The 12,910-nt window shown below is 37.2% G+C and overlaps 1 protein-coding gene across 8 annotated transcripts in view; it reads right to left on the reverse strand.

Annotated features, from left to right (window-relative positions):
* Nucleotides 1-3,893: 3,893 nt before the first annotated feature.
* The window catches only part of LOC18432182 (Metallo-hydrolase/oxidoreductase superfamily protein), a 62,821-nt gene continuing 53,804 nt past the window's right edge, over nt 3,894-12,910 (reverse strand). For 4 of the 8 annotated variants that reach the window (XR_016046843.1, XR_016046841.1, XR_016046839.1 and 1 more), the window contains 2 exons: nt 10,857-11,031; nt 3,894-4,369 (listed from right to left, as the gene is read on the reverse strand). Coding sequence is in view for 2 of the 8 variants with exons in the window: in XM_011624300.3 (XP_011622602.1) it covers nt 4,175-4,369; nt 10,857-11,031 (370 nt within the window). In the remaining 6 variants the exon portion in view is untranslated. Of the gene's footprint in view, nt 4,370-10,061; nt 10,287-10,856; nt 11,032-12,910 lie in introns of those variants that run through there. The other 4 variants (XR_016046842.1, XR_016046840.1, XR_002280594.2 and 1 more) reach the window with 1 other exon arrangement.

Here is a 12,910-nt window from a genome sequence, read left to right on the forward strand (position 1 = left end):
CCCTTAGAAATGAAGTTATTCATGGGTGGCAGGATGTACAGATTATTGCTCAAAAGATAAAGGCCTTCAAAATCAGACTAAATGAATGAGGAAAAGAAATATTTGGATATTTTTCCTCCAAGAATGCTGCAAGTTCGAAGGACATTATGGTGCTTAATAATCTGGAACAAGATAATGGAGGATAAATTGGAGAACAGAAGACCAATAGAGAGGTTAAAAATAGAAATGAAAGATTTATTGGGAATGGAAGTACACTGGTACCAAAGATCGAGATTGAAATGGGTGAAAGAGGGAGAAACTAATACTACATATACTAGATGCTTCCATGCCACTGCAAACTCTAGAAGAAGGTTCAATAGATGATGACTGGCCAGACAAAGAAAAGGCCAGCGTTTATTTCTTTAGGAAGACATTTACGACTAAGCCACGGCTAAAATTAAATGTTGAACAAATTCCTTACAAGAAATTATCTTAGAACATTGTTGTAGAGTTGGGGAAGGAATTCTCCTTGGAAGAAATTATAGAAGTCTTCTTTGATCATCCCAGAGATATGCTCTTCGACTAGATGGTTTTCCCTTGGCCTTCTTTCAAGAATTCTGGGAGGTTGTTAGCAATGATCTAATAACTTTCTTCAAGGAGTTTTACCATAGGGGTATTATTAATAATGCTATTAACTTCACTTTCATTGCTCTGACCCCTAAAAAACAAAACATCCAAACTCTTCAGGACATTAGACCCATTAGCCTTCTCTCTTTGGTCTACAAAATTTTAGCCAAGGTATCGGCAAATAGATTAAAGAAAGTCACCTATGAGGTGGTTACATGCCCACAATCTGCTTTTATCAAAGATCAATATATCATGGACAACATCCTTGTTGCTTTTTTTTCTAACATAGGAACACTCTTCTAGAGGATATTTGATGTGCAATTCATTTCATAGTAAAAGGTGTCACCTTATATAAATTTTTTCCAAAGCTAAAATAACTAAGACAAATACAAAAGTCGATTTACAAGTTTGCCCCTTGCACATCACACTATTATCATTCACTCATGCATTCACAACTTTAATAAACGAAAAAGACAATGGTACTATGGACAGCAAAATTATTGAAAGGTTGACTAGGTGACCGGGCAAGTCAAAACCGATTAAATTTTTTTTTACTCTTTTATACGTATTGCCACCCGGATCACTTTCAAGTGTCCAAAAATACAATTTGACTTAATGAAATAGTCAAGACCTTTCATTGCATGTCATTAAACGAAAAACTACATTCATCATGTAAAACTGAAAATTACATAAGAAAGAAATGGAAGTAACAGAAGCACATAATATAAAACAACGCGTACCGTTCCTCAGGTTACCCCCAAGGACTTCGTACACCCCAAACCGGGTCTCCTCCATAGATGGCGCACAAGATCTTGGTTCAAGAACACACCTCACAATTAGGGAAGCCTAGGCATCACATGGGATTTCCTTGACCAAGGATCAACACATGAGCATGAGGCAAGGACCTAGGGCCAGGGCTTATATGGCTTGGACGTGCCACCCCTTCGGGTTAACTCTTTTTTAAACCCTAATTTAGATGAGAGAAGAAGAGAGAGAGAGATGGTAGAGAAAGATAAAGTGTGAGAGATAGAACCCCCATATGTGGCTTGGATGTGCCACCCCAATGTGGCTTGAATGTGCCACTCCTCCGGGTTAACTCTTTCCTTAACCCTAATGTGGCTTGGATGTGCCACCCCTTCGGGTTAACTCTTTCCTAAACCTTAATGTGGCTTGGACATGCCACCCTTTTGGGTTAACTCTTTCCTAAACCCTAATTTGTCTAGTATTTATAGACAACGGGCTAGGGTTCTTATGGTTAGGGTTTTGTCATCATCATGAGGTTTAATGTTGACCTTTGATTTTAGAGACCTATGGGGTGAAGAAATCTCAATCATTCATTCCCTAAATCAGCCATCATGATTAAAGACATGATGTATAACATTATCCCTTAGTTTCCATAACTCCATTCCCATCAATTTTTTGTGTAGAGAAAGTAATCAATCAAATTCTTACACGTTCCTAATTTGAAATCAATCACAATCAATTTCTTACACTATCCTATTTTGAAATCAATCACAATTAATTTCTTACACCTTCTATTTTGAATTCAATCAAAACCTCTACACAAAAAAGTTTCCAAAAATATCAAATTAACATATGGCATAATAGCTATATTTTTTTTTTAGGAAAGTATGGAGGAGGTGGGTGGCCATGTGGGCCTCACACCCCCACAATATGGTGGGTACAATGAGCCCAATGGGCCCCCAATACCCTAAACATAATTTTTAGATAATACAATAATTTTATAAAACCTCCAAAATAATAAATCAAGGAAATTGATTTTTCTCCATTTAAAAATCATATTTCAATAAAATAAAGCCCTAGAAAGGTCTAAAAATTCATTTTAATTATCTGACAAATAATTAAAACATATCTAAAAAAGTTTGACGGAAATTGGATCCATAGAATTAGAATTACGATAAAAACACTGAAGACTCCATCCTCTCTAGAGACTGCATCTCACTGCACCTTCTCAAATTGACCCAACCCATCCCATGACCCACAACCCATCATAGGGGTTCATGATTGGACCATCAAAGTCAGCCAATAAGTGGAAAAGATATGATCCTAGACCATGGATTACAGGTCCCTCCCTGAGGACAAGTCCAGGGCCCATTTTAGCAGTATGCTCCATGGGTCATTCCCCCACAGTCCAATGTTGCAGGGCGTCATCTCTTCCGTACATGTACATGTCACACACCCTTAGGGTCGCTTCCAAACGGCTATCTAGTGTATATGTTGTGTGATGGTAATGATGAGGATTTAAGCCATTATCCTCTCAGGCCATCCATCACACACAGGGGTCAAATCCATGTCCCCTGGCCAAGTGTCCTGGGCATATCTCTGACCTCATCTAGGGATAACCCCACATCGAAACCCTTATCGGTTGTGCTTACACGATGCCCAAGACTACGGGTTTTGGACTTCACATTGAGTCATAGCCAGTCAAAACTCATGTGAGTCTAAAGCATTGTTAATGCCTTATCATCCAATCTGGACCATACTCCCACTGGAGTCAATCATTCATTATATATTTCTAGCACATGCTCTCATAAGGCCTTTAAATGGCCACAAAGCCCCAACAACTATAACCTTTTAAGTACAGAAAATGAATATCAAGAATCAGGCTTGGGCTTGGGCTTGAGTTATTAGCAGTTAACGTAGCAATACTACATCTCAAATTCGATTCCCACAGCTACGCTACGCAAAATATGCAGAAATTCAATATTGATAGAGGCACCACTATCAAATCAATGCCAGATGTTCATGATGAGATACTGGGGCCATCGAGAAACTGGCACAACTCCAATGATGCCCTTCTCTCATTACTACTAATGAATAGAAATATGATGATATTCATGAATCTGGATTCTCCATAGTAACAAGAGATATAGGGTCCTTTCCAATAGCAATTAATGGATATGGACTTTGAATGTTTTACAAGAACATCACAATGTAAGCATGCTAACACCACAAATTTATATGGAAGTTCCTACTTGCTAGTGTGCTCACTTGAGTTCATACAGCAGCATTCTGCCCCTTATGCATCCACCATCCATTGTGGATGGATGGTGGAGAATGAACTGGGGAGGGAGACAGACTGTATATATAATCTTGCTCGTCTCGATCAGTATGGCTATCCCCTTCCCTGGTTCAGTGTCCATCTATCCACAATGGATGGAGGACAGTATTTGGAGGGCATGGCAACAGTATGCTCCCTAGTGAGAATCTTATACCTTCCCAAATTATATATACCTAAGAATAATGCAAAAAATGTACAAAAGTACTTTTTAGACTACATAATTTTTCATTCCATCCTTAAATTAACATATCATGTGACATCAGTCAGAAAAAAACACTACAAAAATAGTACAATGACTTATTTCTTAAGATACATAAGATTTTCCACTGTTTTGACAACCTAATTATATAAATATACAAGAATCTCTGAGGATTTTCCCAATGAATATATCAAAATATATTAAAAGAAAGATGAAAGAAGGATATATTACATGGGGAAGGATGGAAAAACAAGACTTAAATGATTTTTTTTGAGCCAATTATACAGTCATGAGTTAACCAAGCTCTTCTTACTTTTCACAGCAAATAATATGGATAGCCCTATAATTACAGCAGCAACCAAGAACTTTATGTTGAACGACTTGTAATCTTTATTTGCTAGTTTATTTTTCAAGAAAATCCACATCCACTGTGATAGAAAATGCACTCGGCAGGTCGACTGAAACTTTTTGAAGGAAAATTTCTGCGACAAATTCAGAGAGGAAATGGACTTATAATGGATGAATTGAAGAGCCTCTATACGACATTTGAGTTAAGGAGAGAATGAATTTGGAAAAAAAGAATTGATGAAATAAAAGCATGTACTCTCTCCCCTCTTGCTCTCCATCAGATAGGAAATGAACCCTCTCTCTCTTCTCTCTCTCTCTCTCTCTCTCTCTCTCTCTCTCACACACACACACACACACATACACAAGGGAAAAGAACCAAAAAAAACAAAAAAAACAAAAAAAGGGGGAAGACAGTCTGAACTTGAATAAAATTTCCAAGTGGATTTTAGATCCGAAAATATGTGGAAACTCATATGTGAGAACCATGTTGACAATAGTGAGTAAATTTTGGGCCACCCCAAACAACACCTAAATTGGGATAACTCCTAACCATCAAGTGATAAAAAACTCCATCCCAAATCTAGTTAACTCACCTGACTTAACTTGGTCTGGCACATGAACAAGTTTTATTGTGACATTCAGGTTTGGGCTAAGTGTTCACTATTTAATTTAAATATACAACGGCAAGTACCAAAAAAATGTATTGTGAATTTTGCCTCAATATGTGGTGAGTGGCCCCTTTAGACTTGGCCTCAAGCTCATCCCTTTGTTGGCATGAAAATATTTTCTCCAAAATGAAAAACTACCAAACTCCTCTCCAAAATTGAAGATAAATTAACTTTGTTTAGGCTACGGCCGAGATAGGGCCGAGTTAAAGTTTATTGAATCAAATTCTAGCTGCTGCATTCCCGACAATGGATGGAAAATTGATTAAATGCTAGCTCAAATAGGCCATAGAAAAGGTTCCATTCTTTTACTCAAAAAGTTCATCTACAATTCAGCCAGCAATCCAAAAATTTTGTTATTCCAATTTTAAATTAAAAGCTACATCCTTTTGATAGAGAAAATCAACCAAAGTTAGGTTCTAAACTGAGATATGATTATGGCTACCGACCAAACCTTTGAGATTAGCCTAGCCCAAGAAAAACAAAACATTTTTGGATTTCAAAATTTGAAATCCTAATCAAAATCACCAACGTTTTTTGCTAGGTAAGCAGAGTGTATATTGAATATGAAAATACGAAGGTTAGAAAGCATGTCTCTAAATCCTGTTATATTCAAAGTGATCCCCGTTTATTCAGAACACAGCTATATCTGTTACCAGAATCGAGTATAGCACCGTTAATTGGTGAACCAAGGGTACAGAGCGTAAACCTAGTGCTGCTATGTAGGGATTTATATGGAGATCCTCCATCCTCCATAAAAGTTTCTACTCTATTCAATGATGGCTTAGGATGAAGTCTCTTCATGTGTCCCCACCTAGTGTTTTCCAGTCCATTAACATCTTCTACATTTCCATCAATTTCCTAAATGGCATGCATTTCATTCTCACATTCAAGTCTTCCTTGTTTTCATTCTCTACTTCCTCAAGTTTACACTTTCTGAGGCATCCAGATCTCCAATGATATCCAGGAAATTTGCTTACCAGTAGATGGCAAATTAAAATGATTATTGTGTCACACTTTCACATTTGGAGAGAACTCTAGTCTCCATCAAGATATTGTAAGGATCTCATTAATAAGGTCACTTCGTGTAGGGTGATGGAAGCCCCAACAGTGGATGCAAATCACATGGAATATTCTGATCAATTGAACCCTGCTGAACAATTTCCCATTAGAAAAAGCTTTGGGATTCATAGGGCAGGACAAGGTAGCAAGGATGACAAAAGGAGTAAGCCAGCACACCAGATTGGATGGCTTCAAGCAAGTAGGGCCCACCCTCTCACCACCCGGTAGACTTACCTTTGTGTTGAGATTTGGGTAGCTTGTGCATGTATCATGCATATTCATGTGCATTGAAGCACTTCTCTGACTACCTGTCTGTGTATGTATTAACCTTACCCTTCAGGGGTACTATAGTCATTCCCATACATAAATATAAGAGATTAACCCCTCACTTAAATATATGAGAATTGGCTTTTTATCCTTCAACATGGTAGTGGAGCCATCTTGATCAAGTCAATCCTGGCTTAAAAAACATTGATATAAGTCATTCTGAGTATTCATCTGTAGTAGTATTTCAGTGAAACAGCATATTTGAGCTCAGCATTGGGTATAGATCTATTACACATCCAAGTGTTTGAACATGTGTGATACCTGTCGTAGAGTGTCACGAACATATGTATTCTTATATTGTATATGACGTCTTGTAGTTGTGTACATTCTTTGGAACCTCAGTTTTAGTAGGAAGGAATATTAATCCGATATTCTTATTTCATGGGGAAATTAAATGCCTCTTGTATTTACAACATGCCTATATATTCTCGTAGGTTAATGAAATAAAATGTCTTCTCAAATTCTTCTACATATTGTCAAAATAAAGTTACTAGAGGTCACTTATTTTGCATGTAAGGCATTCCAGTCTCTCTTTCTATCGAATATCTACCAAACCTTCTTGAGTTTTTCATAACAAAGAAAATATATAATGCATCAATGTAAACATTTTCCTCATCAGGATCCACACTCACATGTGTAAAATTATTCAACAATATCTTTGGTACACCATAATGCCCAGCTGAGTTCTTAAATATGACAGCTCCTCCCTTTGACCTAGAGGTAGATTAGGTAGTGAAACCTAAAAGACAACAACATACGATCTCCCTTATGCAGGTCATAACCAGGCAGACCTTAACTTTCCTTTCCTTTACGGCTTCCTGTTCTCCTTACCCTTCCTAAGGGAAGATACTGTCCCCTTTGTTTTAACTTTTAAATAAAGCAGAAGTGAAGACATTGGTACATGTGCATGAGGAGTCTTCATGTACTTATGGTATACAAGGGAACAACATGAAAAGAGATTTCTCATCAGCAAGCAGAGAAACAGGAATAGAATTGAATCAGACAGCAATTGCAATGAACATAGAAACAGATTTTCAATCTTCTCATCACCTAGATTTGATATTTTTTATTCACATGTGCACAGCCCCATGTGTGTCAAAACATATAGGAACAAGCTTTTCATAGCCTAACTGCCCACCCTGGAGTAATCCCAAAGGTATCTGCTTCTGACTAAGTTGTGCTTATTTCATCATTTACCACATGCTGACCAGATTTCTCATTTTTTCAGATCTCGAACAGGTTAAAGGCTATTGGGAGGCAGTACCAATACCTTGGTAAACCTTGTTGGTAATCAGATTATATGATATAGGATCAGAAAGTTTTGATATTTAATTTCAGATCTACAAGTCCACTCTAAGATGGTCGCCTCTTGACTCTAAAACATCATTGGCAATCACAGCAAAGGGTCTTTTATCAATCATCAATTGCTTCCCCTTTCACTAATGACAGTATGGGACGTCAAAGTATTGGGAATCTGAACTCAAAGGTCACTGAACATATTTATGTTAATCGGCCAGATGCTGTTAGGTTCTGCTAGATAGATGGGTAAGCCTTAGTGAGAATACATGTTAGAAATCACAATACGACTTATTTTCTTGAAAAGAGGTCTTCTTTCAACTGCATATTAGGGCCGAGTGACACTACCCGCTAACTTCATGTACAGAATTTTTGAAGTGTTTACAATGATCTATTGTTTGGCGGAACACCTATTGCTGGCCTTGAGGAAAATAGTGGATTGTAGTGATTTTGTTGGGATTATGTAGTTATTTAAAGGCCTTATGACAGCATGTAAAACTATGACTATAGTGATGTGATAGCTCCAGTGGACATGTGGTCCAATATGACCCATGAGGCAACGTTGATGCTATGACTCACCTAAGTTTTGACTAGCTATGGCTCAAGGTGATATCTAAAACCCATAACCCTGGTCATTTGTGCACAACTAATTATGGGTTTCAATGTGAGATTATCCCTTGATGAGGTCGGAGTTGTCCCCAGGGTCGTTGGCCAAGGGACTGGATGTAGCCCTATGTGTGATGGTTGGCTGGAGAAGACAAGGGCCAAAATCCTCATCATTACCATCACATGGCATGTACACTAGATAGCCGCCTAGGAAGCAGCCCTTTGGATGAGGATGCCTATTGTGCACATGTGCCAAAAAGATGACTCCCCTCAACACTAGATTGTGCTGGAAGATCCCATGTGGTATCGTACTAGAATGGGGCCTAGACTTGTCCTCAGGCAGAGACCTGTAATCTATGGACTAGGCTCGTGTCTCCTTCATTTATTGGCTGACTTTGATAGTCCAATCACGAACCCATGTGAAGGACTATGGGTCATGGGAACTATTGGATCAATTTGAGAAGGTGCAATGAGATGCGATTTACCTCAAAGGATGGAGTCTTCAGTATATTTTTTATATTCCTAACTCTTTGGATCTAATTCCCATTAAATCTTCTGAAAAGTTTTTAATTGTGATTTTAATTATATTTTAAATAATTAAAATGAATTTTTGCATCTCTTTGGATATTTTATTTATTGAAAAAAATTAAATAAGAAAAATCAATTTTCTGGATTGATTTAATTCAAAGAAGAAAATAAAATATTTACTAGATTTATAAAATTCCTTTTATTATTCTAAAATATAAAATAAGGTGTGGGGGAACATTGGGACTTGGAGCCCACATGGCTCTCCATGTGTGGGGCGCCCCACTCCCTCTTCTTTCCTATCTTGTGTGCCTTATGTGTTGAGACACCTCCTTGATTTAAAAATAAAAGAAAAGTTAAGTGGAATAGATTTGATTGATTTCAAATAAACAAGTGCATAGATTGATTGAAAGTTGATTTGTAAAAATATAGTAATTTCTCTATACAATATTTGATGGGAATATAGTTATGGAAACTGAGGGATAATGGTTCCTCCTCATTCCTTAAATCATGATGGCTGATCCAAAGAATGAATGGATGAGACTCTTCACCCCACAGGTCTCCATGATCAACTGTCAAAATTTAGTCTCATAATGATGGCAAAACCCTAGCCACCTCTCTATAAATATTCTCTATGAGGGTGTATTCTCGACACGTGTGAAATTGGATTGGCCTCTCTCCCCCATAGGCAGTTATGGTTTTGAATTGTTTTGAGGCTAGAGAAAACCCTCAGGGGGGCACGCCCAAGCCATAAGGGTGGCACACCCCACTTTGTGTGTTTGACCATTGAGATTGTGTTTTGTGCTTGAGTTGGTTCCATCCCATATCATGCTCTCAGAAAGTCTTACCTAGGCTTCCCGAATTATGAGACAAGCTTAGGAACAAGATCCCATGCGCCATTAGTGGAGGAGACCCATTGTGGGGTATACGAAGTCCTTAGGTAACCTAAGGCAAGGTATTTGGGGTAACCTAAGGCAAGGTACTTCGTAATCTAATTGCTCCATGTTTCTTGATTCTTCATGCATTGTATTTTTGTATGATTATAAAGAATTGTAATGGTATGCAAGAGAATATCTTAGATTGTATTAGGCTTATATTTTATGAATAAAGTTCTAATTTTGGACACCTGTTAAGTGTTTTAGCTGATATGAATAAAAGACAAGAAATTTTTTAACCGTATACACTTGGCTAGATCACATTATCCATCTTTCATATTTGTTGTACAAAAGACCCAAGAGACAGTTCCACTAATGGCTTCCATCAAATGTGTGCGCACCCATACATACCCACACCCACACACACACACACAGACAGTTATATTAGAAGTTCCGAAGTTCAGTACAGATGACATAATGGGAAATTCATTGGAGTCTGACTTGAATAAATGATAAGAAGAATGTGTAGTTCATTTTATCGTTAAGAACCACTGTCGCAAGTACATAATTAACACTATTGTTCATGGTGCGCACAATGTTGTTGCACTTTTGTAGTTTCACATCTTGAATTTATTGGTACCCATCTTGAAGACAAACATATCTTGGCTAGATTGATAGTTTTCCATAGAGAATCCCTGCAAAGGCCAAAGGAAACAGCAAGTAATTTTGACAATTCTAGCCATTATTTATTGGTGTTTTATTGTTAAACAACAATATCCAAAAACTCTATACAGTCATATATAAAAGACTTGATAAATTTCTAACAGCCACAATCCTATCATACACAAAAATATACATAATAAGGGGACTAGCCATATACAACCCAGTGCTGTCAGATCCATATATTACCATCAATACCACAATTCATAGAAGCCAGAATGGAAAATAATCAAAAGTCCGAGTAATAAATAAACAGAAAAGGGCTCATAGAGGAAAGCCTGAGTATACAAATATTAGACTGTGCAAAACTGTGACACTATACCATCTTAACTAGGAAATACTCTACTGTGATAATTGAATATGACATAAACATTACCAACATTTATAAAACAGGACGTGAACCACATTTATCGGAAGTTCTTCCCATGTTGCTAAAATTAATGCAAACAAACTAGGCATGCAAAGTTTTGGGTTTTGAATATATGCATAAAACAGAGAAAACACAAACTTCTGGAAACTCAATAAATACTCAATATAAATATCACCTTAGGGAGCTTATTTTGGGAGGCAAGATGATCCACATGCAACCTCACGTTTGATGAAGCTGGAACCCAAAGCGAAGGATCCACATCCGCATATGACTTAGAGACAATATCATACAGTGTCTCTGCCCCACTTTCAATTGCTGCCAATATAGTTGATTCCCGATCTCTGCGATGCCTGTAGAAAAGGATAGTTTTTTTCAATGTTCATTTAAACAGTAGCTTACAAAATAATTATAACTTTTACGGGGTGCAATTCTCAAATGTACTCAGGAAACTAGCAATGATACTTAAGAAAATGAATAAAAGAACTCACAAAAAGTGTCACTCCAAACGCATTGCAAAGAGAAGTTATAAATATTCATGTATACAAGAGTACCTTTTCTGCTCATAAGAATCAAAGGGCAACTGACCTAGAAAGGGATTTACAAAAATTTTAAGAACTTTCTTTCTGGTCATTTTGGCTAATATATGATCTTAGTTCTCAGATCAAGTGGAAAGTTTACATGGGGAAAAACCACCAATTGTGGCCAAGAGAATTATTGAGAAAATTCTTAACTCTAATAACCCACTTTTAACTTAGAAATTAGACGAATTTTTTATATCCAAGACCTGCTACGCCAGTCTTGGGTCTTGTAGTAGAGATTTTTCTAATTGAGCTTAATATCATCTTCATCATATCAACATTTGTCGACAGTTGGCCTCTCACTTCAAACATACTTCTTGAAGCCCATATCAAACATTAAGTACGAGAGAACCTGACAGACTGCATCATAATCGGATATAATTTCACTGATAAGCAATCTGTGAGCCAATTGAAGCAATGGAGAGAAACATCAAACACTATCTTTTGATCTAGCTTCTTGTTCCGGCCGCTCTTGCATGTTTTTGTACCATCTGCCGGTTATTATTTTAATTATTCTTATGGCTGGCATCTTGCTTTTGATCCTTCCCTTTTTCTATTGCCAAAGCCTTAGTTCTTACAAGGAAAGCCGGGGGTATCAATTATGACTCGTAGGAATGTCTTTAACAGTGTTTAGTTAGCACTACATGGTTATATTCAAAAGTGATTCAAGAACTAAAGACATAGAAGAGAGCAATCGTAGCCAAAGGAATAGGACGACCAAAATTATGAGGACAATGTGATGGGAGGAATTATGGATTAAAATTTATACGTCAGCTGAGGAAAAATGCTTGCATTGGAGAGAGAAGCACAGTGGATGTTAAAAACCATAATAATCAAAATCATGTCCAGTCTGAAAATAATGGGGGTTTGCAAGGCAATGGAAATGTAGCTTTCCTAGATGGATGTTTTTTCACGACTTAACACATTGCAGGTCGTCCTCAAGATTTCTTTTAACTATAGGGTCTAGTTGTGCAATGATTTTCATGTGTTATACTAATGAGAAATAGTAGAGTTCCCTCCAACCCTAATTATTTACTCAAATATTAAGGTTTGCTATATTTCATTTTCAAAATAATGATGAGAGACTCTACCATGTTAAGGTTTTCTAGGGAACCAATGAATACATGACTATTTGTAAGGACTCATTCTCTAAGGTTCTCAGTTCATGGACGTTGACTCATATATGAGCCAACAAAAGCTCATTCATGGTCCAGAAAAAGACAACTAGCTGAATATGCAAGAGATAAAACAAAGAATAGTCTTGAGGAAACTACATTGGCCAAATTGCAGGGAGCATGTACCTAGTGGGCAGCATTCGTGATCTTGTTCAGTTACACTCCAGGTAGGGTAATTATTTATACAAACATAAATATTAATTAGGTTGACTGATATACAACATTGTTTCTATTTGGTAGAACTCCTAGTAAAAGCAGGAAACCAGATTACTAAGTCGTGTTTGATAGGAATTATATCCATTCACATATAAACGCAGGCCTTTTTTTGGGTAAGTTATAAAAGCAGGCCTTCCTTGAAGCAAGATGCAAAACAGGAGCCTACTCAGCAAGCTAGGTCTGGAACCAAACATGATTCAAGTCCGTCTTGGAATAATAGTTTATCCACCTCAAAAAGTGGAAGAATATGATGCCAAAAA

Source organism: Amborella trichopoda, chromosome 13 (genome assembly GCF_054954075.1).
Source record: "Amborella trichopoda isolate Santa Cruz 75 chromosome 13, AtrichopodaSantaCruz75HAP2 v2.0, whole genome shotgun sequence".
Classification (NCBI taxonomy): Eukaryota; Viridiplantae; Streptophyta; class Magnoliopsida; order Amborellales; family Amborellaceae; genus Amborella; species Amborella trichopoda.